The sequence below is a fragment of the Anser anser genome (assembly GCF_964211835.1).
Source record: "Anser anser genome assembly, chromosome: 25".
Taxonomy (NCBI): Eukaryota; Metazoa; Chordata; class Aves; order Anseriformes; family Anatidae; genus Anser; species Anser anser.
This window is the reverse complement of record NC_139746.1, coordinates 5,195,048-5,219,463: the sequence shown is the minus strand read 5'-3', so window position 1 is coordinate 5,219,463 and position 24,416 is coordinate 5,195,048. Positions and strand designations below refer to the sequence as shown.

Here is a 24,416-nt window from a genome sequence, read left to right as displayed (position 1 = left end):
GGCGGCCCTCCCCCACCCCGCCCCGCTCCTCCCTTCCCCCCCCTTCCCCCCCCTTTCCCCCCACCGTGCCTTCAGCTCGGCGCTCGCCGCGCTGCGGCGGCAGCCGGCTCCTCCCCGCCGAGACGCGGCGGAGGGATACAGCGAGGGGAGGCGCCTGACTGCGAGCGGGCGTGGCCTAACGGAGGCGAGGGGGAGGGGGAGGGGGAGGGGGGGAGGCGGCGGCGCTGGGGCCCGGCCAAACCCCGGGGGCGGGGGCGCGGGGCGCACGCGCCGCCCGGGCCGGAGCCAGGCGCTGCCGCTTCGCTGCGCCGTGCCCGCCGGCGGCGCCAGAACAATAGGGGCCGGGGCCGCCCGCCGGCACAGGGCGCCGCGGCCGCTTCCAGGCCGGGCCGGGGCCGGGGCCGCCGCCGCCTCCGCGCCCGCGGGAGCTTCATGCGCTTCCCTTCTTCCCCCCCACCCCCCTCCCCGCCCGCCGCCCCTCCGCGCACGCACCGGGGGCGCGGTTGTGCCCCGGAACAGGTAAAAAAAAAAAAATAAAAAATAATAATAATAATAACGGGGGGGGCGGGGGTTGATAAGGGGGGGGGTCCCGCCCGTCCCCCACGCGGGAGGTCGCGGGGCAGCCCCCGAGCAGCCGGGGGCGGGGCGGGACCCCCGGGGGGGCCGGGAACGGCGGGGGGGGGCGCTCGGGGGGGTCCGTGCCCGGCTCCCCCCGGCCCGGCTCTTTTGTCCCCGGCGCTCCGCGAACTTTGCCGGGGGTGTGTGGGGGGGGGAGCGGGGGGGCTGCAAGCACCGGGACCCCCCCCCCCCCCTTTCCCGCGGCCCTTCCCCGCTGTGGGGGGGGGGTCCCGGCTTTCTGTGGGGGGGGTGGCCCCGTTCCCTTGCCCCGCTCCCGGCCGCGGCGGCTGCGAAGTTGAGGCCGGGCCCCCCCGGGGGTTGGGGGGTTCGCTGTTCCCCCCCCCATCGTTGTGAAAGTTTCGGGGGGGGGGGGCACGCGGAGGGGGCGGCCCGCAATGAGTCCCCCCCGTTAGCGGGAGGCCGGGGGGGGGGGTGTTAAAATGGGGGGGGGGCACCTCGGCCTCCACCCCCCCCCCGGGGGGGCTGCACGGTTTGGGGGGGGGGAAGGGGCACGAAGGGGCCGGGCAGCCCCCCAGGGTGGCGTTGGGGCCGTCCCGGGGCGATGCGAGGGGGTTGGGGGGGGGGGGGGGGGGGGGGCAGAGGCGGCTTCACCCCCCCGGCCTCCCTCCGGGGCCCGGCCTCGCCGAGCGGCGGCTGCGGGGGCCCGGCCCGGCCGGGAGGGGGGCACGGAGCCGGGCCGGGCCTTGGCAGCCTTTGTCCCGGCCGGGGGGGGGCCCGGGGGGAGCGGGGAAGCGACCTCGGGGCTCCCCCGGGACCCCCCCCCCCGGGCCCCCCGTCCCGCGGGGTCAGCCTGTCCCCGGCCTTTGTGCCGCCGCCGGGCGGATGGAGCCCGGGGGAGGGCAGGGCCCGGCGGCCCTTTCAACTTTTAAGTTAAAAACAGAGCTCTTTTTTTAAAAAAAAGAGGCGAAAAGAATATTAATTTATTAAAAAAAAAAAAAAAAAAGGCCCTGGCTGAACCCTGCGAGTTGTTAAAGTTGTCCCGGAGTGGAACGAGGGGCGCGGGTTGCCTCGGGGGGGCTTCGTGTGGTGGAAATGGGGGGGTCCCGAGGTGCTGCTCCCCCCCCCAGCACCCAAGGGACCCCCAGAAGGGGGCTCCCTGCCCGCACCCCCCCGGTCACAGCCGGGAGCGGGGCTGTGGGTGGGTGAAGGCGCTTTAAAAATAATGTCCAGATGCACTGGTGACACTTAAACTCTTTTCTTTTTTTTTTTTAAACAAAAAATAAAAATCCCCGGGCTGTTTTTTTTATTTTTTTTTATAGCGGTGGAAGGTTTTTACATGCTGGGCGGATTTCGGTATATTTTGTGTTTTTAAACTTTATTGAAATGTGGTGGCTGAGCCGGCGCAGCTTACAAACAGTTTGGATCGCATGCAGTTGTCTTCTTTTTTTTTTTAACCTTATGATTAATGAGTTAAATTTATTGGCCAGCTGCCCTTTATAACCATGAATGAGTTCCTAAAAAAAAAAAAAAGAGGGAAAAAAAAAGGAATCTTTTATCTCCTCCCAGGCCTCTCTTCCTCCCTCCCAAAGAAATGTTTTTCTATCATAGTGAGTTGGCCAAAAAGATCAATCTCCCTTTAAAAAAAAAAATCCGTAAAATTAGGAAGGATAACATTTACCTATCTTGCCAGGTTGCCTGAAGAGCTTTATTTTTGCAGTACCCTCCAAAAATAAGTTTTTTTTTTTATTATTATTTTGTTCAGGCCCTTTTGGGAGAGGAGGGGGGCGGTTACACCGCTCCTCTTGCTGGGCATCCCCACGCTCAGCCCCAAGAAAGCAGCTGCAGGTGCTCAGCAACCTCAAGGAAAGAGGCATAAGATCAGACTCTTTTTTTTTCTTTTTTTTTCTTGTCTCGTTTTTTAAACAAAACGAGGCAAGGACAAGAGCGAGCCTCCTGCGGGGAGCGAGCGTGGGGGAAGGCGAGGGGGCGAGCCGAGCCAGACAAGCGCCCGAGTGATAACTTGCCTGAACCCTTTGATAAATGAGTTGACTTTTTTTTTTTTTCCCCTTCATTCGCCGCACGCCAGGAACAGAATTGGCCCGAACTAGTGGAATTGGCAGCAAAAAACCAACATCCAAGTGTGTCTGGTCAATAGCGCGCTTGTTCCTGCCCCTGGGTGCGATGTGAGGGCTCTGCCTGTGCTCCCAGCCCGGGCGGGCAGAGCGCTCGCCTGCGTTTTTCTTTTTCTCCTTTCTCTCTCCTCTCGCTGTGTCTTTTTTTTTTAAATATTCATCAGTGGGGTGGGTGGTTTGCTCTAGTCATTAAAATATCTCCTTCCCCTCCCCCCCCCCCCCTTGCTTTCTCTAGGACTGCCACTGTTGAGGCTGTGGGAGTATGAATCAGCAGCAGCAGAGAATGGCTGCAGTTGGGACAGACAAAGAGCTCAGTGACCTGCTGGACTTCAGTATGGTGAGCGAGCGGCCGGGGGGCGGCGGAGGGCCCCGGGGCTTCGGAGCTGCACGGGGCGGGGGGGGGGAGGAAATGGGAGCCTGGAAATTGGCCGTGATGGGTTTCAGATGTGCCGTGTTTGTGTGCATGCACATGTGCTGCAACTTGTTTATTTTCAAGTTAAAGCGAAGCTGCTGCCCCTCCTCCCCCCCCCCCTTCCCCTCGATGTATATTGTTTCCTCGCAGGGAGTACAGAGGGGTGGGGGGGTTGGTGGGTTTTGCTGTTTTTTTTTGTTTTTTCTGGATGGGAAATTCTGGGGAAACATAACATACTTGTGTGTAGCCTGTTTAAGTGCTGGTGGTGAAAGAGCCAGGTAACTGTTTTTGAAGCCATGGATACAAAGCTAACGCAAAGATGTAACTTCAGTAGCTGATTAATCAGGCTTTTTTCCTCTCCCCAGATCCAGACTATTAAACTTTTGCTCCCACAGGTTATTCTATCTCGGTTTGAAATTTGTCCAAGCTCTCCAGCACATTATTTTTGCAGGAGTTAGGCACTCGCGCTCCCCACGCTCTGCTCTACTGGAAACCTTTTAGCTGCCTTTAGGGGCTGTTCGTGTTCAAAGAAACAGAACCTGAGAATTCCCCCCGAAGGATGTGCGCAGCTCAGAGGGAAGAGAAGTCCCTGGTAGCCGCAGCAGAGCGCGGGTTAGTCCCCAGCACAGCCGCCTGTGCTGCCGTCTGCAGTCAGCGATGTGCCACACCGAGCGCGTCGAGCCTCTGCCACGCCGGGGCTGGCAAGCGACTTGCGGAGGGGAGAGCTCGTGTTCAAAAGAAAATAACTTTGTTTGGTTCCTCTGCCGTGTGCTGCACCCTCACGGGGCTTGGAGCGTGCGTCTTGCTTTTAAGATAAGCAAACATACTGCGAAGATAGAGAAAACAGCTCCTCGAGGAGGAATAACCATGGGCGCCGCTGCTGTGGCTGTGGGGTGGCCCCCGAGTTGATTTTCTTGCCCCTTAGGGAGGAGGGGAGAAGAGTAAAGGGGGGAAAAAGGTGGCAAAACCGGGGGCGCCTGCTGTCCTTGTGGCTGTTATGCCCGTGGAAAGTGCTGAAGCCTGGCAGCTTTTCTGCAGCCAAGCACTGAGGTTTAGCAGTGGGAAATAAACCTTTTTGTACAGCTGGGGCTTTACCGGTCCCTGCTGGGCTCCGTGCTGGGGAGCTTTGGTGGTGGTGCCTCTGTCCCATGTAAGTCTCCTGCAGAAGGACAAGTCCAGTTCGCCTCGTTCTGTCGGCTTCTGTCGGGAGGCTGGCTCTGTTAAATTAACAGCAGGATGTTTTACCGTTGCTCGTGGGACTGGCTTAAAGCATACCTTTAAAAATAGGACGACATCCAGGTTCGCTGGGGAGCGGTGTGCGGTTATTCTGCTCTCGTCCTCGGGGTCCTGCTGTTCAGCAGGCGTCCCGGGGCTCGCCGGCCCGTACACCAGGCAGTGCCAGGTTTTGGGCTGAGCCTCGGTCAGCAGTCCATAGCCTGCTCCCAGGTCGGGGCTGCGCCAGCTCCTGCTTTACTTGGTCTCTGAGGAAAAAAAAAAATCAAATCCCACTCACATTCAGAGCTTTAAAAAACCCAAGCCCTTATTTTCAAAATTGACAACCCATCCGCACTCAACTGCATGCTGAGAGCTGTATTCCCTGGAGGGGTCCTGACCTGTTCCCTCTGTATATGAATATTTCTGTCCTTGGAGATTAATCTGCAGCCAAGGGTTGGATTTGGGTTCAATTCCAGCTCTCCTACGCTGATGTAAACCTGGGGAATGACCAGAATTTGTTCTGCGCTCGTCTGAGGCTTATGCATTCAGCAGCGGCACCGGGGGCGGCTGCTTGCAGGATCAGGGCCTGCAAATGTCATTTGCCAGCAAGTGATTCGAAGACATTCCCTCCGGGATAAGTTGGCCGATGGGCTCCGATGCAGGCTGGATTTGAGCCAGATCCGTTTCACAAGCCCTCGTCTCTCCGCACATGCACACCCTTCTCCTGAGTTTGCATAAAGGGATGTTAGCATCCATCCTGGAGGATGGGAAGTGGAAATGGGAAAGCTTCCTCGCTGGGAGCTGGGCACCCTGGCGTCGCAGGCTTGTGCAAAACGTGGGGGTGTCAGGGAGACTGCGCTGTTCGTTTCTGTATTTGTGTCATTGGGATGCAGGATTTTTGGCCACAAAGCTCACTCTCAAGTGTATTTATATGTTTTGTTTTTGTTTTTTTTTTTGGAATAAGCAGGAGTGGAGCCCAATAATCCTCTCTAGAGTGGAAGGAGGGAAGGCTGGAGAGATTCAGAGAGGCTGGAGGCGTTTGCTTCAGATCAGCATTTCGGTTCCGTTTTCCTAGGGAATGTTCAGCCCCTGTAGCCCGTGGTCCAGCTTTGTGCTGTCTTTCGGGCGGATTTTAATATCTGGCCCTGGTGAGTTTGCATGGCCAGGCGAGGGTTTGCGGAGTCAGTAAAAGGGTTGTGCGAGAGGCTGTAAATGGGTCTTAAGAGTCCTGAAAAGAAAGACTTGTGCCTTCTTTAATAAACAGATACGTCGGGTAGCTGCTGAGCTGCGATGCACTCACCCGAAGCTTTCTGCCAGTGTAATTTGACAATGAGGGTGAAAACCAAAGCAGCGTGCTTCTGAGCGAGCTGGAGCCAAACGCGCAGCTCTGTATTCGGATTGCTGCTCTGGGGTGTGCGCGGCAGAGCGCTTACCTCTACCTCGGAACAAATTGCCTTTTATAATTGCCCCAAAGTGCAGGTAATTTGTAAGCTTTCTTTCACCACCGCTCCCTGGCAATAGTCCAGAACAGGCTTGCAAATCTGGAGGAGAGCTTTCGAGAAAGCACCCTGCCTATTGCTTCGCGTTGCCGGCTTCCGCCTTTTTTAGCAGCCCTTCGTTTTGGTGCGTGACTTTGTGCCAGGCTGGGCTTTGCGGGCACGTGCGGTGCGAGCTGCGCCCGGGGTGTTGCCCACACGTGCATCGCGAGATGCTCGGTGCAGCCACCCCGGACCACATCTCTGCCCTGCTGCTGGTGTTTGCGTGTCCTGGGGAGGCGCGGGCATGTCCCGGGTCCCCGGCCGGGCTGTGGGGGTGGGTGCCCAGGCACGGGGCTCTGCCTTGCCCACGGACGGGGCTGGGGGCTCATCCGTGCCGCGGTGCGCGCCTGCCAAGCCGGAGAGAGGCAGGCGGCTGCGTGCCAGCCTGGGTCTCTGGCAGAAGTGAAATACTGTTAACAGCCATGATTATTAGCAGAGTATTAACCATATGCTGCGGGGATGCCGGTTGTCAGGGCGGGTTTCTAACTCGGTGAGAAGTTGCAGGGTGGGCAGAGGCTTGAGCAGTCGCCTAGGGCTGCTTCCTTGGCGAGTGACGGCGCTCGCTGCCTGCTGGCCCTCGCCATCCAGCCGCTGAAATAAGGGTGAAAACCGAACTGTTCACAGCCAGCAGGGCTTGAACAGCTCCTTCTGCCTCTGCTTCTGCGGCTCCCGAAGTGCTGGATGCTGCTGAAGCGGCGCCGAGTGCCCTGCTCTGGCCAAGGCACAGCGCCTGCATTTCCATGATAAAACTCTCGCTTTTGTTTCGAGCGAAGCGGTCGTGAAGTTTGCTTTACGCCGCGGTGGACTTCTGGGGCCGTAGTCAGGAAGGCCTGCCTTAAATGAACACGTATGAAATATCCTGCTGGCAACGTTTATTGAGTCGAATTCCCTCTTCTCCCCGAATTAACAGCTGGATGCTTTCCACTCTGCAAAATAGATTTCAGGTTTTGAGTTCAGGCCCGAGGTTGGTTCAGCCTGGAGTTCATAAGGTGGAGGAGCGGGGGAAGTGAAAACAGCTCTTTAATTTGAAAATACTGATGCACTGGTGGAAGTGCCCAGTAAATGAAATGCTGCTTGGTATCGTTACTTGCGTCTGGCAAATTCCCTCTCTTGCTTACAAGTTCGCTGCCGAGAGCGTGGGGTCTCTCAGCTGTAATTCCCCGGCAGCGAGCGCGGGTGTTTGGAGCTCGCCGCGCTCTGGGTTTGCATCTTTTAATCCGGGAGAAGTGGAGGGGGAATAAATCCTTTGGTGGGGGGAGTTAGAGCCGCGAGGATACACGGGCATCGTTGTCAGCTGTCAGGGAGGCCGGAGACATGACTTGAGAAACTATATACAGGGACTTAAGATGGGGGATTTTACATAACCACTTAAATCTACGTTATTCAAATCCAACAAAGGACGAGTAATGACCCAATTACAGCTCCTCGGAGGCCGCGCCTGGGTCCCTCTGGTGTGTGCCAGCCCCGGTCCGGTGTCATCCTTCCCCTCCCCTCGAAGTTTATTTTTAAAGCTGCGTTTCGAAGCAGAAAGGAAATTCGCAGTGGGTGGGTGAACTTTGGCTGTGAGTGACACACGCCAGCGAGCGCCTCGCGTATGCCTTGCACCCAGCTCCTCGATGCGGCCGCGCACCAGCCCGCGCCACGGTGGAAAAACAACTTGGCAGCAAAAAAAAAAAAAAAAGAAAACCACCAAAAAAACTGAAACGCTTCCTGGAGCCGGCGAGCGATAAAGGCGCTCGGAGCCTGCCTCGAGGCGCGGGGTGACCGGGGGCACCCCGCTTGGTCGCGGATCCCTGCGGGAGGGAGCGCAGGAAGGGTTGCATCAGTCTGAAACCTCGCGGCGGTGGCGGCGCGGTGGCGAGGGCATCCCCGCGGAGGCGTGCTGGGGATTGCCGTGCCGCGTGGGGGGGACACCTCTGTGCGGGAGGAGAAGGCGCTCGGTGCACAATGGAACAGGGCTGCTCATTTTCTCCGCTGGCGCTTGCGGCTCCAGCCTCGGGGTTTTCGGCATCAGCGCGTAGGAAGCAGAAAACCTCGCGGAAAGGAGGCAGGGGAGCTTTCGGGGTTTGGTTTTGCTGCTCAGGACCGCGGCGCCTCGTGCTCACGTGGGCAGAACTGCCTCTCGCTGCCTGGAAAAGGGGTCTCGGACCCCTTGGTGTTCTTCCCTACCTCAACGGGAGGGCGCGTGAGCGGGGCCGGGCCGGGTCAGCCGTGCAAATTCCATTTTTAGTCATTTCAGGGATCTTTGCAGAAAACAGCGCTGACAAAAACAAACCAGAGCACTGAGAGGAAGGTAGGCTGCGAGCCTTCGGTGTCGTCAGGGTTTGTTTTTGTTTTCTAGCCTGACTTCCTGAGGAAACAAGGCCTGTTCGATGGTGGGGCCGCCGGCCCCCTGGGTGCGGGGCTGAGCCCCCGGGGGTGCAGGGGGGGCCCCCGGCAGGGGCTGAGCCCCCAGGGAGCGGGGTGCTGGCGGCGGGGTGAAGCCACGGGGAGGCAGGTGCCTGCAGGCCTGCCGCCGGTTGTCCACACGCGCACTTAAACGCTGCTTACACCTTTATTTAAATGCGTGTGCTTCTGTACCGCTCAATTGTGCGCGTTCATAAATATATATGATCCCAAATTTGAGTTCTTTTTTGAATGGCAGTTGGTTTCTTAACTGCTCTCTTTGCATCTCTACCACATTTAACTGTTTTTTTTTTTCCTCCCCAGCATTTGTAAAAACAAAGCTGGGCAGACGGTTCTGCACAAAGGAATGTTTCTGACCACAGCCAGACATCAGCTATGTCAGGGCACGAAACGCCGCGTTTCTGTAGGCTCTTGTGCCATGACATTGTTTAATCTTCAAAGCATTAAACTTTTGAGTTACTCAGACATTGCAAAGCTAAAAATAATAAAAATTCAAATGACTTGGTGGTAAAAGTATCTTGAGTAGTAAAAGGATATTAAAATGTTAATTCACTAAGCGTTTTCCCACCAGTTGTTTTATTGGCTGGAGCTCCATTTGTGTGGAGAAGAATTAGTTTTCTGCTGCACGCAGGTGCATATAAATTTTTAAATAACAGCTTCTGAAGCCCTCCCAACTTACATTAAAAATATTTACCCAGGTTCACTGACGAGGGACGCAGTGTTTTTGAGGAAGCTCCCTGGCAGAAGGCGAGCTGTGGTAGTGCGGCCACAGCAGTGTAGCAAACGAGTAGCCAGCGTTACTGACTCTGCAAAATATGTGAACGTTGCTCATCGTGAGTTAAATACCTTCAAACTTGGCACGGCTCCTGCCAGCCCACGGGCTGCGTTCACTCGTGGTGCTGCTGGAGCCCCCAGGGAGCAGGGCTGGGAGCTGGCATGGGGCTGCCGGGTGGCCGGAGGGCAGCCCGCGTCCTCCTTGGGCACGGGGGGAGACCTGGACCGTGCTGGGGGTCGAGGGATGAGGTGAGCTCTGCCGGGTGCTGTCGCTGGCCTGGGAGCTTTTTGTGAATGGAGTCAGGCGTTCGGCACGGCTCCGGGGGCACCCTCCCGGCTGGGCCTTGGTGATTAGGCTGGGGCAGAAACTGTTGGTTTTGACCGCAGCGGCGATGCGTCTTGGATGGCTTTCAACTGCACCTAAGGAACCAGACACGCTGTGTACACAGGAGAAGTTTATGCACGTAGGAATGCGTGTGTATATTAGCGCACAGCTGCGCTGCTCTCCCGTCCCTCCTGCAGCTGATCTATGTAGCAGGGACGCGAGGAGAGGAAAGTTTTTTGCATCAGTGAAGTGCTTCTCTTCCCCCTTCCTCCCCCTGCCTGCCCAACATGACCCCCCCCTTTGCAGCAGCACAGCAAAACTAACATACTGAAATCTCTCTTCTCTTCCCTTCCCTCTCATCTCCTTGTTTTTCTAGATGTTTCCCCTGCCAGTGGCTAATGGAAAAAACAGACCCACGACCCTAGCAAGCACTCAGTTTGGAGGATCAGGTATTGTCATCTTAATTTTTTTTATTTAACAACATAAAGTCTCTTGCAATAAATGTGTGTTTGCTACCAGAGACCCAACCGGGGCGGTTTCGGTAGTTTTGTGTGTTGTGTGTTTTTCTGGTGGTTGTCTGCTGCTGGTTTGTCGGATGCTCTCCTTGTTGCTCCGCGTGTCTCTGGGCAGGCAGAGCTGCTCTTTCTGGTCTGTCGCTGGTTGGGAAGCTGCTACCGGAGCTGGAGGTCGTGTACGGTACCCTGGAAGACTTTTTCTGTACATCACCGAGGAGACGCTTCCTTGGTGGTGAATTCCTGGGGCTCGGCTGCCCGAAGGGAGATTCCGGTGCAACGTGCTGGTGTCTGCTCCGTTCAGCCCCCCAGCAGCTCCCTGCCGCGGGTGGGATCTCTCTGTTCCCACAGGTGCCTTCGCAAAGCCCTCCTGGCAGCAGGGAGATGGGCAGCGAGGGCGGCTGGAGCCGTGCACGAGGTTTGGGGCTGCTGGGGGGCAGAGCAGAGCCGTGCGGCCCCATCCCCGCTGGCGAGGGTACAAGGGTGCCTGCATCAAAGGGGTTTGGGAGCAGGGCGTCTGCGGGAGGAGCGGGCTGCTGCTCTGGCTGCAACGGCAGGCTCTGAAGGGCACGTAGCTTTTAGATGTCTGGTTTTGGAAGCACGGTGTGGATTCATCTGAGGCTGAAGCGGAGAATTCCCAGGCCGGGCGGACGGCGCGGTGCCGTGCCAGGCTTTTGATGCCCGGGGAAGCTGTGCTCCGCGCAGGGCTCGCTGCAGCCCCTGGCGTGCAGGAAGTTCGCTTAATTTGCCCTTCTTGCCGAAACATGCTGCCGCTTTGGGGATGGTTAAAACTTGACCTTCCTGCGCCGGCTCGAGTCGAGCTGTCTGGGGAAAGGGCAATGCCTGTGCCCAGCCACAGGGAGCAGGGTGGGATTTCTGGGTGGTGGTGGAGAAGGGGCAGCTCTTGGGAGCTCCTGTGAAAGCAACGTGCAAGAAGAGTGCTCTGCTCTGCTCTGCTCCTGCTCCTTGGGGCCAGGGGAATGTGGAACTGTTTAGCTGCTTGTCAAGATGTTTTTGAGCAAACATTTTTACAGGGAGGTAAGCTGTTGAGTGGGTGCTGGAGAAAAGGGAGGAAATTCAAGGGCAGAAACTCTCGGGTTAACCCAGATGGAAGCTGATCTCCCCAGCGAATGTTCCCGTGTATGAATGTGCCTGCGACTTCTGCTGTTAAAATAATCCACCAAAGACATGCTACACACTAGTGAGAGAATAGCACTGGAGCAAGCTCCCATTAATTCGTTTCCTGCTCGGAGGCTGGCTTGGCTGCCTGGCTTGCAGAGCCGGCCAGCGAGGAGAGGCTGCAAGCAAGGCTGTGCTGGTGCAGCCAGCACGGTGACCGGACCCCCTCTGCCTGGCTGGGCAGCAGCCAAAACGATGCAAAATCTTTTTTCTCTTTTTTTTTTTTTCTTCCCCTCTCTCTTCTTTCGGGTGAGTGAAAGGTAACGTTGACACCACCCTTCCTCTGGGCTTCTGCTTTTTGAGCCTGGCTGTGAGTAGTTCATAAAAACAGAGGACTGATATTATACAACAGCAGTTGCACAATCGCTGCTGTCCTGGTTTTGGGGCTCTGGGGCAGCTCTTTTGTCCTGCAGGCGGGCAGCCTGTGTTTGAAATGCAGCTTGAGGCTTGGTTTAGGGGAAACCTGTTGCTCCACCAGCAGCGTTAGCTCCTCAGCCTCACCTTTGGAGAGCGAGAGGGACACATTTCAATTCCTCTTCACATTTGTGGCGTCCGGTTCTGGGTGTTTGAAGATGGATTTTTGCTGGGTGAATAACTGCAATGAGATGCCAATAAGGTGTGCAGTGTACAGGGGTGCAGTGCATCTGCTGGAAGGATCCAGGCTGTCTACGGAGGGTCCTGGATAGTGGTTTTCATAGTTTGTGGATGGTGGTTAAGCTTAATTTACTAATTGACAGCAAGGTACCATCAGAGGCTAGCTCATCCTCAAAGGCATAGCCAGGCAGCCAGCTCAGAACTCGACGGCGACTTGTCACCAGCGCTGCTTGGTCGGAGGTGAAGAGCAGATGGCCCTTGGATTCGGGGACCTGGACTTGCTGAGGGCGCAGAGCGCCTTGCAGCCATCGGTAATCTGGACCTGGAGATTAGCTCCTTAAATCTGCTTGCCGCACAGCAAGGCCTGGGTTTCATCTTCAGCGTGCCTCGTGGTTTTCAAACGCTTGTGTTCAGTTGGGGTCCCATGCCCCTGGTGAAAATAGTGCTGCTTCCTCTCCGCTGCCATCCCTCTCCTTGGAAGGAGGAACCAAGCGCCAATTCGCTCAAGTCTTGGCTCAGCAGTGCGCACTACAACATCAATACCTCGTTATTGCAATAACCCCGAGATAATAAACTGATGCCTTCTGCGCCAGAAGCATTTATGTTTTGTGCTTCTGCCCACCCTTGGAAATATGAATTCGTGGCCTCCCACTCTTCATCTGCCTCCTCCTCAGGGAGATCCTGGGGCAAGGCGGAGCTCTTATTTTTTTTTTTCCCCTCCAGAGGAGCCTTCAGCTCTAGGCTCTCTGCTGCCCAGGGGAAGCTGGAAGTGGAAGGAGCCGGGCAGGGACCCTGCTGACTCCCAGCCAAAATGCCCCATTTGCCAGGATAAGGTTCTCCCTTCCAAAGTCCGGCTGGTAAATAAGGTAGTGCGGTAATTCAAAACAGTGCTACTAGAAAACTGCGGTGATAAAACTGCCCCAAATCGAAATCCTCTTCAAATCCCCATTAATGACTGCCTTGGCCGCCCCTGGCTGGGATGCTGGCGTGTGCGTGGGTGGCCTCCTCGCGAGGGGGGACCCGGTTCGCTCTCCGAAGCCAGGAAAATTCAAAGTGTTAATGCAAGCCCTCCAGCTCTGAGATCTCTTTGCTTTTATATTTGTCTCCTGGTTTTATTTTAAGCTCTGCCACTGTTTCCCTCATTTCTGTCCTTAAATGCACCAGGGAGGAACTGGTTTAGCTATCCCGCCGCACGGACAATTCAGCACCTCCGCTTTGCGTTTTTTTGGCAAGGCGAAACCCAACAATTGCCACTAGGACGGAGCTTACGTCATGCAGACCGTGTCTGCAGCATTTATAGCACATATAGGTCACCGCGGGGAAGTTGGTCTTCCTGGGGCTTGGAGCTGCGACCAGCGCTTCCAGCGTGAGCCCCGCTGTTTGCTGCCGGGGCGCTCAGCACATGCCTATTGTCCTGCTCCTGGAGGGCTGTGGTTTCGTCATCCCCGTGCCAAACTGTTTGTTTGTTATTTGCAGTAGCAAAACATTTCAAGCCATGTCCTCTGTCCCCCCTCCCGCCCCCATGTCATAGTTTGTAGATGACTAATCTGATCAGAAACGAGCGCCCTCCCAGCGTGCTTAATTAAACTGCGCCTCTAGCAGGAAACCGCGCGTACGGGATTTCACATGGAAATGACCATTTTTAATTGACGCTGCGACAGTAGGAGTGGCGGGAGGCGAAGAAGTTTCATTGTCTCTTCCCGGGCCGTGGCATCGCCGCGGGGCCGCGCCGGGGCTGTCACCTCGTGGCTGCCGAGTTTTTGGGGTCAGCGCGTGCCAGCTGTGCCGCTGCCGCAGCAAACACGTCGGGGCTCTGCCGAGCAGGGAAGGGAAACTGAGGCAAATGGTTGCACGAGGTAATACATCTCCTGGAGCAGAATACATCTCCTGGAGCTGCTCACCAGCAGTGCTTTGCATCCACAACAAATACACAGCGCCTGTAGCCCTCTCCCCAAAGCATCAGCAAAGTGTGCGATGTCAGGGTTGTGTCCTGTCGGAACAGGAGCCCAGGCTGCCTTCTGCCGACACGATTCCTGCTCACAATAAATGAAATCTTTGCTACAAAAAAATAGCCTTAATTGTTTTCCTTTTGAGTAACCGAATTCACCGTTAAATGTCTTTTCCTTCTCGCTTTGTGCTGAAGGGAGCTCCCGTGCTTGAGCTCCCCTGGGTGGGTTTGGAGGGGAGAGTTCCCCCCTGCTCCGCGCTGTGATTTCCACCCCCAAAATTTGTTCAGTGCTTTTTTGCAAGTGAGATTGTGAGATGAGGCTCATTGTTGAGGGAATTGCTTTGATCGGGGCAAGTTCATAAAATACATTTGAAGCTGGCTAACCAGGGAGTTTTTCAAAGAGTTACAAGCTGGTGCATGTAACAAATTTTAAGTTATAGTCTAGTGAACAAAGCAAATGCGTTCTCCCCGGAGGTAGGTGAGTCTGTATCCCCTTTGAAAGCCTGCTTTAAACAGCGTTCAAACTTGGATACCTGTGGCAACAGCACTGAGAGTAATAAATTCTATGAAAGCTGAGGTTGTCTCGTTAATTGGGGCTGTGGGTTAGCTGTTTGAAGATTTAATTATTCTGCGTGTGCACGCAGCCGCGTGTCAGGAGGATCCCGGCGTGGAAGGGAGGCTCTGGGGGGCTGGGCGCCGGTGGTGAAAGCGGCGAATTTGGGGGGTTGTGGGGAGCTGAGCACCACGTTTCGGGCGCAGTGCTGTCAGCGATTGAGTTTCAGGCTGCAGAATGGCGTTTGCAGCTATTTGCCATAGTGAGGAAAAGAGGAGCTTTTATTAGTAAGGATGTATCACGTTTTCCTACTAACCGCCTCGAGTTCCCACATGTTTTGCTTATGCTGGAGTGGGAGTGATGGGCTTTGCTTGCTATTTTGATATGTGATGGAAGGCAGACATGAGGTACGCAATATGGGACTTGATATTTAAAACTGGCACTTTCCATTAAAGCGTGTACTGCAGGCTGCTTGTTTATGTTGCGGTCGTGTGCGTGCCCGTGCAGCAGGCTTGCGAAACTGTCACTAAACGGAGAGCCACCACAACAAAAAGTCAGAGCAGCGAGCTCGCTTGCCTGCCTGCTGCCACGGCTTTGTCTTTCGAAGTTAAAATGACTTCTTGGCCGTTTTTGAAGGAAGAAAAAAAAAAAAACTTTTGCTGTGGACAAGTCAAGCTTGCAAAGCGTGGAAGAAGGCGGCCGGCTTCTCTGCGCGCCCCAGGGCTGCGTTCTTGGGGAGGAGGGTGCTGGGGGAACCTCCCTGGGACCAGCCCCGGGCTCTCCGTGCCACAGCCTGGAGGGTTTTCAGGGCTTTCAGCGGGGTTCAGCTCCCACGTGCTGCAGCCAGGTGCTTTGAAGGGCTCTCGGCTCTGTTCTCTTTCGCTGCCTTGGGGAAGCTCCCGGTCTCCTCCCTGCTTTCTCCTCCGTGTTTTGTCCGTGGGGTGGGTCACGTTAAGGATATGGAAAATAGGATTTGAGAAACAAAAACAGAGAGAAAGGTTTGGAGGGCCCGAAAGCGGGCGTTTCTGTAGCTGGGTGAGCAGGAAATAATAGCAAGCGTGGGGGAACAAAAGGCAGGGGCTTATCTTCACGCCTGTCTCCCTCAACCCCACGTAACGCCCCAGTTCCATCTCCAGTTGTGTCCCCGTGTCCTGGAGCGCGCGTCCCTGCTCCTGGGGCTGCCCTGCCATGGCAGCTGCTTCTCCTGCACCATCGCGGCGAGGATGACGTGCAGCTGGTTTTTGTTGCTTTTCTTCAAATATGGTTTTTTTCGCCTTGAATTTTCTGTGCGGCGGGCAAGGCTGGGAGCGAGGGCATCCCGCTGGAGCAGGTTTCTAGGGGTGCGTGAGGAGCGAACCTGGGGAGAGCACCGAGGGCGAGCGTTGTGCTGGGGCAGCAGCGATGCTCTAGGGGCAGCTCAGTGCTCAGGAGTCCCGCCGGTGGCTGCGGGTACGGCAGAGAAATCTCCCTTATCTTTGTGTGCCTGCAACTGCAGGGGCTGGCACGGTGCGTGTTTTCAGGGGAGGGGTATTTCTGCCGATCTCCCACCCTAAGGAAGGGTCCTCCTGGCTGGATTCGAGACTTTGAACAAGGAAAGAGCACGGGGAATGTCGGAGGTGCTAGAGAGCCAAAGCTGTACTGAGATAAGCGACAGCTTTTGTTTAGAAACTGCAAATTTGACACAGACCTTGTTTAAGCACACAGCTTTAACTTTGCCAGCAGAGTTAGAGCGGTGCAGCCATCTCCTGCCGGCAGAGCTTTTTCCTTCCCGAGATGAGGCAAGGCAGCCCTGGTGTAACTGTGCCTGCTCGAGGGGTTGTGGCGAGAGGAGTACATCTTATGTAAAGCATCACGTGCCTTACCTGGCGTGAAGCTGGGGTAGGAGGGAGCCTTCTGCCTTCGAGCTCAAGCACCTGCTTTCCTTTTATTAAAAGGAGGTGGTGCCCGGCGCTGTTCCACTGCTTAGGCTGCTGGTGTCTTGATGGCGAGGGCCAGGACCTCATGAAAAATGATCTCGTGGAGGGCAGCGCGCTTGGGGTTCGGTGCTGGGACGCAGCAGCTCTGTCCCAGCCCACCTCAAACCCTGCTCACACAGCACTGCCTGAGAGTCGTGCGATGTTGCAGGGCTGAGATTTGGACTTTTGCGTTTGAGGAGGGAAAAAGCACGTGCCTAACCTGGCCGTGCCTGGCTGTTACATCCCCTGGGTGCTTCTCCATCCTCTGCTCCTATTGCGTTCTGCCGGTGGGAGTAGGCAGAAAGCTCGCTTTTGGCTCAGCATCCCAGCTCGAAGCCTTCCACGCTTGTTGTGCCCTTTCCAAAGGGGAGAGATGGCTTTGGAAGGGGCCCAGCAGGTCTGGCAGGCGTTTCTGCTGGACCTCGCTGCTGCTAATTTCAAATTCTGCATGCTCGGTAGGGTGCCTGCTGCAGCACGTGTCCCGCGTGTGACCAGCCGCTGCCTATTGCATCCCCATTGTTAATGTTACGTGCGCTTACACTCGGATCGGAGTTAACCTTTTTTTTCAGTTTGAGATAGCAAGTGGGTGTCTTAAGGGGACAGATGTAGTGCGTGGTGCCATTTTGTTTCTCTGGAGGGCCTCGTACCTAGTCAGGCACTGCGGTAACTCGGCTGAAGGATGCTGTAAACGCATCTTCTCTGCTCACTAGCATCCAAAATCACTGTTAAAGGTGACATCTTTGTTCTAATACAAGAGCAGACTCTGATGATGCTGTTTACGACATCTTCACAAGTGGGAAGGTGATGAAGATCTTACCACTTCAGCTGGAAGTAGGCAGTGTTTGCCTCCGTGGCCAAGGCAATGAGGTTGTGCGCGTGTTTCCTGCGTGCTTTGGGCTGTGTGCATGGGACAGGACCAAGGGCTGACCTCCCCAGGCCGGCGAAGCCCTCCTGGGATGCGCGGTGACCCCTGATAGATGGGGTTGAAGCGGGATGATCCTCTAACCGCGGGCTGGAAAGCTGCCCTAGGAGCCGTGCCGTGCCTGAAAAGCGTGCTGCACTCTTGGGGCGGGCTCGGTGCCTCTGCCCCGCGCTGCAGGCATCGCGACGCAGGTAAGCCGCGGGTCGCAGGCTGCTGGCGGCTGTTCCTCTTCTGCCTTGGCGCTCGCTCCTCGCCGCTCGGCTCAGCCCGTTCTGCCGGCTCCGGGTGCCGGAGCGGAGGGGTTCGCCTGCCCGCCCGCGCCCTGCCTGCCTGCCACCCCGTCCCGGGGCGTGCAGCGGGGCGGTGGGCTGGTGCCGGCCGCTGCAGCTGTCTCAGTTATGCCAAAAAGTTTGCCCACATCTGCCTCTCGGATTCCCAGCCGCGTGGGTTGGGATTAGCCTGCCCTCTCGCAGCGCCTCCAAATAGCTGAGACATCCCCGGAGCACGGCGAGGGGGTGGCAGCCTGCAGGCTCCCAGCTGCCTCCGAGGAGGACCGCTGGCTGTCCCACGTGTCCCCAGGCAGCGAGGAGGAGGGACGTGGGCAGCATCCGAGGGCTGCAGCTTCCCTGGTGCAACCCCAGGCCACCGACCCCGCTGGGTGCGTGCAGATGCCCGGAGCAGACGGGTTTGGGGCGTGAGGATGGCACCAACCCTCCGGCATCGCGTTGTACGAGCAGAAGGCCAGAACGCAGGCGTATGTTTGTGAGCAGTGTTTTTGGGGAGAAAGGTTAAATTTTAGGGATATGGGGCTTGTTGAATGATGGTTGTGCCCTGCCAGACCTCCAAGCAGAGCCAGCATGGAGAGCATCTCGCTGCGGGTTTCGGCGTCCCTCCTGCCAGAAGGTTCCCAAGTATTTTGCAAGTCTTGATTAGCGCATTAGCTTAAACAAATTGAGTTATATATGCCACGGAGGGAAGAAAGGTACTGCACTCCTTCAGTGTTGACTTAAAGTTTAATTAATTTTGTTGCCAAATGAGGCATGAAATACGGTGTGAAATACATTGTGGTGCTGAATGCGTAATTGTACGGGGGACCGGGAGCGCGGCGGGCGCTGAGGGCTGGAGATCACCGGAGGCGAGCTGGGGCACGGCGCTCTCGTGGCACCGAAACGTGCAGCTGGCAGCTGCGGCACCGCCGGGCTTCCCGCGGTGCCCTTTGTGGGGGAACGTGCCCTGGGGACCCCCCGGGGGTGTGCGACTGGGCCCCTGCAGCCTCCCGCACAGCCCCGCGGCGCCCTTGGGCTCTCTGCGGCTTTAAACCCAGCGCAGCCTGGGTTTGGGGTAGATGGGGAGGTTTTTTGTACAGGTTCTGGGTTTGTCTGACCTGGGTGACCTCACAGGAATGAAGCACATGTGCAAAAACATCAGAAGGGGAAAAGGACAAAGGTTTCGTGAATCAGCTTTTGAGGATTTTCCTAATGGTTTTGTTGATGCCTCTCCTTCTGCCGTGACTAGTGTTTCTGGAGGGAGGATGCCTTTACAGGAATCACATCACCTTGCCTCACCCCTAAAGGAGGTGAATGCCCAGACATCTGCCTTTTTTCCCTTGAATTTTTATATTATCTCTCCAGGTAGCTCAGCTCCAAGGCGAGTGGGGCAAAAAAAACCCTAAAAACCTGCTGTCCATCTGCCTGTTAACCCAGAGCAACACACCCCCGCCTCGAAGTGTCCGAAGGCACCAGCTCTCTCTAAATTTAGCCAGAGATTGCGTCAGGAGCAAGAGGGAGGTGAAGTTAATGTGGCACAAGCTTTTTCTAGCAGGGGAGCCTTCCTGGTTAGACAGGGCCCAAAAATAAATGAATGGCCCCGTTCCAGAGAGGCTGGGGATGGCAGGAAGGGCAGCCTCCACCAACCCCGGGCGTGTTTGGGGGTGGGATTTTATACCAAGCAGGGCAAAGGGCTGTTGTACAAAACCCTGACCAGTCCTAAGCAGGAGGAAGCCTCTTGGAAGGCACGTGCCGTGCCCTGTGTCCTCTCTGCGGGCACAGACCATTGCCAGCCAGCGGTGGCCTCTCCTTCGGTGGTGGCTCTTGGCTCTGGTGGCCCCAGGCTTGGCTGGCACCGCTGGGCACGGAGCCGTTCCTCTCCTCGAAGAGCATCTTCTGCCCGTCCTCCATCCCTTGGGAATGGGGCTTTGGTGCAGTTTTCCCCCTCCAGGAGCTGTCCTGGGCTCTGTCACGGCGCTGCGTGCCACCCGGACCTGGTGGCATCCAGCAGGGCCGCAGGGGACGACCCGTCATGTCCCTGGCCCGGAGCAGGACCCAGCCACGCTCCAGCAGGACCCGCCAGGACAGGACAAGGCTCGGAGGACGCTGGGGGTGCCCATCACCTCCTTTCCTTCCCCAGGTGGCACAGGGGGACAGTTGGCTCGTGGCACGTGACAAAAACTGTCCTTGCCGTGGTGAACGTGTGACCGCTCCTCGGAGAGCGGGGAGGTCCTGGGCCCCTTCTGCTTTCTAAGGCATTTTTTTTGAAAGTGAGGTGGTCTCTCCTCCAAAGGCTTGTTAATGCCCCGTTAACATTGTTATACAAAACAGCAGTATGCCATTTAATTAGGAAAAATACGTACTAACCTCTACCATATGTTGCTCTTCTCCTCGTATTTGCATTTGAAAGTCCAGCTGAATTTCAATGTGAAACTGGATTTTATCCAAATGATGAATGGCCTGAGAGGCTGTGGGAAGATGGATGTGCCTCCCTATCAAATGTCTTTGGGTTTTTTTCTTTTTTAAAAAGAAAAAAAAAAATTGAAAGCGAGATGCCTTTATTCCTCCATGTGCTGTGGTTCAAACTGTTCGCACCTTTCCTCTAAAACCTTAAGCAAACGTGTCTGGCCGGGCTCTCGCTCCTGCATCTTCTGAGAGCAGAGGCTGCAGCCGAGCGAAGGAGAGGGATGGGTGTTGTCCCGAGCAGTGACCTCTCGGTGGCAGGTCTGGAGAGGAGCCTGCGGCGAAGCTGCCAGTGCTTCTGGCACGGCTGCTTCAGCCTCGTAGGTTTTGCAATCTCCTTGCTTGACCCAAAGAAGACATCGGCACCGACAGGCACCTTTTATTTAAAAATAAGCATAAGTAAAGGGCTCGGCTGCGTGGGCTCCGAGGTGTCTTGGTCTCTGCAGCAGGAGCGTGGTGCACGGAGCCGCTGAGTGTTCCCTCACTTCGTTTTCCCAAGCTGGGTGAATTTTCATTTTCCCAGCCTGGGCCACCGTTTCCCTGTGGCCGCCATCTCTCCGGCAGCTTTGGGCAGCACATGCTGCCAGCTCGCTGCTGTGGGAAGAGCTGAGGGCGCCCAGGCCCCCGGCAGCAGGTCCGCAGTCCCTCCGAGCTCGCGCGCTTCGTGCTGGGCCAAGGGCTGATTTTTCTGCTCCTCCGAGGTATGTGTGAACCGAGCTCCGCTGAGCTGCGTGTGCTCACACGGCTCTCGGTGACCTTTACCTCGCCTACCTGGCAAAAAAAACCCTTAAAAATCATTTCATATCCTGATTATTTCACATCCTCAGCGGATCTGCCTTCGGAGGCCTGCAGGAGTGATGGGCCGGCTGCAGGAGTGGGTGCCACAGGTCTCTGACTTTTGTTCTCCTTTCCCTTGGCCCCTCAGATCAGTTCAATCTTTAAGACGGTTTTTGTTGTGTTTTTTCTTTTTTTTTAGTTGTGTTAATGCAGCTGAACTAATATGATTACATTTCCAGATTTGGGTAATGGAATAACAAGTCAGGAAGCTCTTTTTGAACAGTTGCTTTTTTTTTTTTTTTTTTTTAAGTGAGAATCTGTGTCACTTCCAAATTATCCAAGTCTCTTCGTTGGGAAGATCTTTCTCTTTCTCAGTTACTCTTGGCACCAGAGCTCCCTGCTACCGCGGGCCGTGCCTGCAGCGCCCTGGTCCTGGTACAAGGCTGCGGGCGCCGCGTGCTCCCTCCCAGGGTTACCCATGGCCCCGGGGCAGCTGCAGGGTTCTCCCTGGCTCCCCAAAAAGTTGGGTCTTCCCTAGTAGAAGCAAGAGGTGGCAGGGGCTGTGCGTGTCCCCTAGGGGTGTGTTCAGGGCAGGGACCCTCGCGTGCCTCCCCCTCCCCAGGGTTTGTCCAGGCTCGAGCCTCTCCCCGTGCCGCAGGAGCCGGCGCGCGTTGGCTCCGCTCGCCTGCGCGTTCGCTCCCGGCTGGCGGAGGAGAGGTTTGGGAAGCGGGCACCAGCGGCCCAGCGAAGTCGTCTCGCAGCGGCAACTTCCTTTCTAAAAAAGAGAAGGATGTTGCGGAGTTGGTGGCTTCCCATTATTTTCCCCAATTTGAGCCCTTTCTTGCCCTCGGCACCAGCCCGCGCGCTGCGCTTCAGCTCGCTGAGAGCCTCGCCGCGACGAAGGGCGCCCGCGGCTCGGGGCCACGTGGGTTTGGGCTCCCGAAGCGCCGGGGTCCCAGCGGCAGAGCCAGCCCCGGGGCCGCGGTGTTTGCCCTTCTTTGGGTTCTGCGGCACGAAGGTGGTGAGTCACTTTCCATGGAGCGATAGTTACCCCGCTCCCGTCTTGTATTTGTGTTGTGTAGCCAGCAGGATTATTTATAACTCAGCCAGCATCCCGAGTCTATTGTTTCAGCAAAGAGCAGGAATGACTAGATGACTTCCTGAGATTTTTTTTTTACCACCCCCTCATTTTTTATTTTTTTTAAAAATCTGCTTTTCCTTCCAAGTATTATATTCGCCAGTTGGATGCTTTCCCCCCACATCTTCCCCTCCTGATTGTGCATTTGTGCCGCTGACAATCCCACTACCGGTGTTGCTTTAACCCTAAAAGCAGGGTTTTCCTAGGAAAAGCGGAGGAATGTGCTCCAGCAGGTCTGCAGCACATCTGGGGAGCTCGCTGGGTCTGGAGCCAGCATCCCCGGTGCTGCGACCGAGGCAGGAGTCCCCAGATGCGAGGCTCTGGCTGCGCTGTTAACAGGAGCACGAGCTGCTGTCTGCGGGCAGGATAAAAGGCAGGCTGTGACCTTGTGCTGTGGTTGTCCTCGGGACACCGTGCCACTCGGGTGCGGAGCTGCTCCGGTCCAGGCCACCAGTGCGGGGTTGGCAGGGGAACGCCTCAGCTCAGCTGCTTTGTCCCAGTCCCACCTGCCCCAGGTGTTGGCTGGGGCAGTGCAGGGATCTTCCCTGAGCCCGCTGCGTGGGGCAAAAGCCATTTCCCTGCAGTCAGCCCCAGGGACGTGGGGGAAGTGGGCCGTACGCTCCTGTCCTCTCACCTGCCCGGTGGCAGTGGCACGATTTGCGCACCGCAATTTGTGGCAGACGCCGGGGCTGCCCCTTGTGCCGCGTCGCACCGCTGTTTCTTCTGGCTCTGAGTAACCCGGTCCTTGGCCGTTGGGTGTTTATGCAGAGAGAAGGGAAAAATTGGGGGTGTGCATGTTGGTTTTTGCCCCAAATCTGGGAGCTCTCCTACTTCCTTTCCTCCTCCTTTTTGTTGCTCTGCCTGCAGTTTATTCACTGCCTATATTGCAAGGCTCAGCAGTCATCGCAGCCTTAATTAAGCCCTTCCATGGTGATTTGCAGGTGAAGGTGTGTGAAATAGGTAGCAAGGGCAGGGTGGGTGGTTCGGTGAACTCTGCCCGTCCGACCCTTTCGGAAGGAGCTGCAGGTCGAGCTTCCCTGGGGAGCAGCACCCAGGGTCCCCTCCGTGGGTGCATGAAACCGCAGGGGCCCAACGGCAGCGGATCCTCACCCAAGCAGCCAGGGGCTCTTTGGGTCTTCTTCCTCGAAGCCAGGGTGGAAGGGGATTTGTTCTAGTCCAATTCTACTCCTGGCTGGGCAAGATGCCCTGAGGAGCCCTGGCAGTGCTGTGCCCGGCGGCTTTCCTTCGTCGCCTCCTGGGCCGTGATGCACGGAGCAGCCCCGAGGCTGGAGCGGCTGCAGCCCCGACCTGCAGAAGTAGTCTGGGGGCGAAACAGCTGGAGAAGAAGTCCTGGCTGCCTTGTGGTCAGCAGAGATCCTGCAGAAGTCCTCTCGGTTTCTGTTAGCTCAGAACTCAAAACTGAGCCCTCGTTTATTTTTAAGCCGCTGTTTCTAGCCGAGGTGCCTGCGAGCACCGTGCTTGTCCTCTCCCCGCCGGCAGGAGCTGCCTCGCAGCCCTCGGGGCCTTCCTGGGCAGGGCCCCAGGGGAGCAGTGGAAGGGGCTGGCCGTGGACCTGTCTCCGAATTCGGGGGCGGATGGCACAGAGGTGTTGCTCTGGCTTTGGCTGCCAGAAGCAGGAGCTGCCTAGAAGCACAAAGCTTGTCCACATGGGCATGGTGCTCGGATGTGAGCAGCTTGGATTGGGAAATGGGTCTTGAATTCTGTCCTGTAGGGTTTTTGTGTGCTCTTCATAGCCCCTTCAGCTTTTCCAGGTTTCTTTTTGTGCAGAGCACTAGGTATGGGTCAGACCCAGGAGCGTTGCGTAGAGTCCTGGGCTCGGGGCTGGGATGATGCTCTACGAAGGGCTGGGAATTGAGGCACCTTGGAGAACCTCTCTCAGAGCCATGCGTTCACAGCAAACTTCTGGGGTCCTCTCCAGAGCTACATTTCTTGTAGCAGCTGAAATCAGAGGTCCTCTGGGCCAGGCACTGAACTTTCTGTTTGTAGGAGCTCATCCCAAAGCCTTTACAGCCCAGGCAGGGCGGTTTGGGGTTGCACCGGAGCTGGAGGAGAATCCAGGAGGAGGCTGCTGCGAGGCTGCCTCGCGCTTCTGCTCGTCCTCAGGAGGCTGAGGTTTCTGAACCCTTGTTCCCCAAACCTGGGCACTCCTGCACTGGCTCCCGCCTGTCCCACGTGCCCGGCTGTTTCGGTTTTATCCCATAGCTGCCTGCTCCGGGCAGTGATCCCTTGAGTATAGCACTGGTGCGATTCCCATCCTGCCACCGCAGCGTTTCCCTGGAGCACTGGGAGAGCCGAGCCTGGATGGCACAGACTTTGTGCTTCCTGCTGCTCCTCGGGTTCCTTTCAACTGAACCGCGCGGAAAAGAAAGGGAGTGAGAAGACGGGGAGCTGGGCCTGACACTCCCCGCTGTGAAACGGCTGCAGTTGGGCCCTGTGACAGCAGGACGTGTGCCACATGGCAGGAGAAGCCCGGCACGAGCATCTCGCGCAACGTGCTGCCTCTGCCAGCCCTTCTGGGTCAGCTCAAAAATAGAGAACAGCGCTTCTCCCCCAGCACGCTTCGTATTTTTAAAAGCATTGTGGTTTTTTGTTCTGTTTTCTTTAAATAATTTTCTAAAAAGTTGAAACTGTACGACTGGTGCTTTTTGACCCAAACAAGAAAACTGAAAGCTCAGTGAGACGTTGTGGTTTGGATTGCCAGTTGTAA

At 56.5% G+C, this 24,416-nt stretch overlaps 1 protein-coding gene across 11 annotated transcripts in view; it reads left to right on the top strand.

Annotated features, from left to right (window-relative positions):
- The first annotated feature begins 247 nt into the window (after positions 1–247).
- The window catches only part of TCF3 (transcription factor 3), a 73,714-nt gene continuing 49,545 nt past the window's right edge, over positions 248–24,416 (top strand). For 4 of the 11 annotated variants that reach the window (XM_083810794.1, XM_083810791.1, XM_083810792.1 and 1 more), the window contains exons 1-3: positions 250–519; positions 2,947–3,048; positions 9,758–9,830. In XM_083810794.1, coding sequence (XP_083666920.1) covers positions 2,974–3,048; positions 9,758–9,830 — 148 coding nt within the window. In that variant the 5' untranslated portion in view covers positions 250–519; positions 2,947–2,973. Of the gene's footprint in view, positions 520–2,946; positions 3,049–9,757; positions 9,831–24,416 lie in introns of those variants that run through there. The other 7 variants (XM_083810787.1, XM_083810790.1, XM_083810788.1 and 4 more) reach the window with 5 other exon arrangements.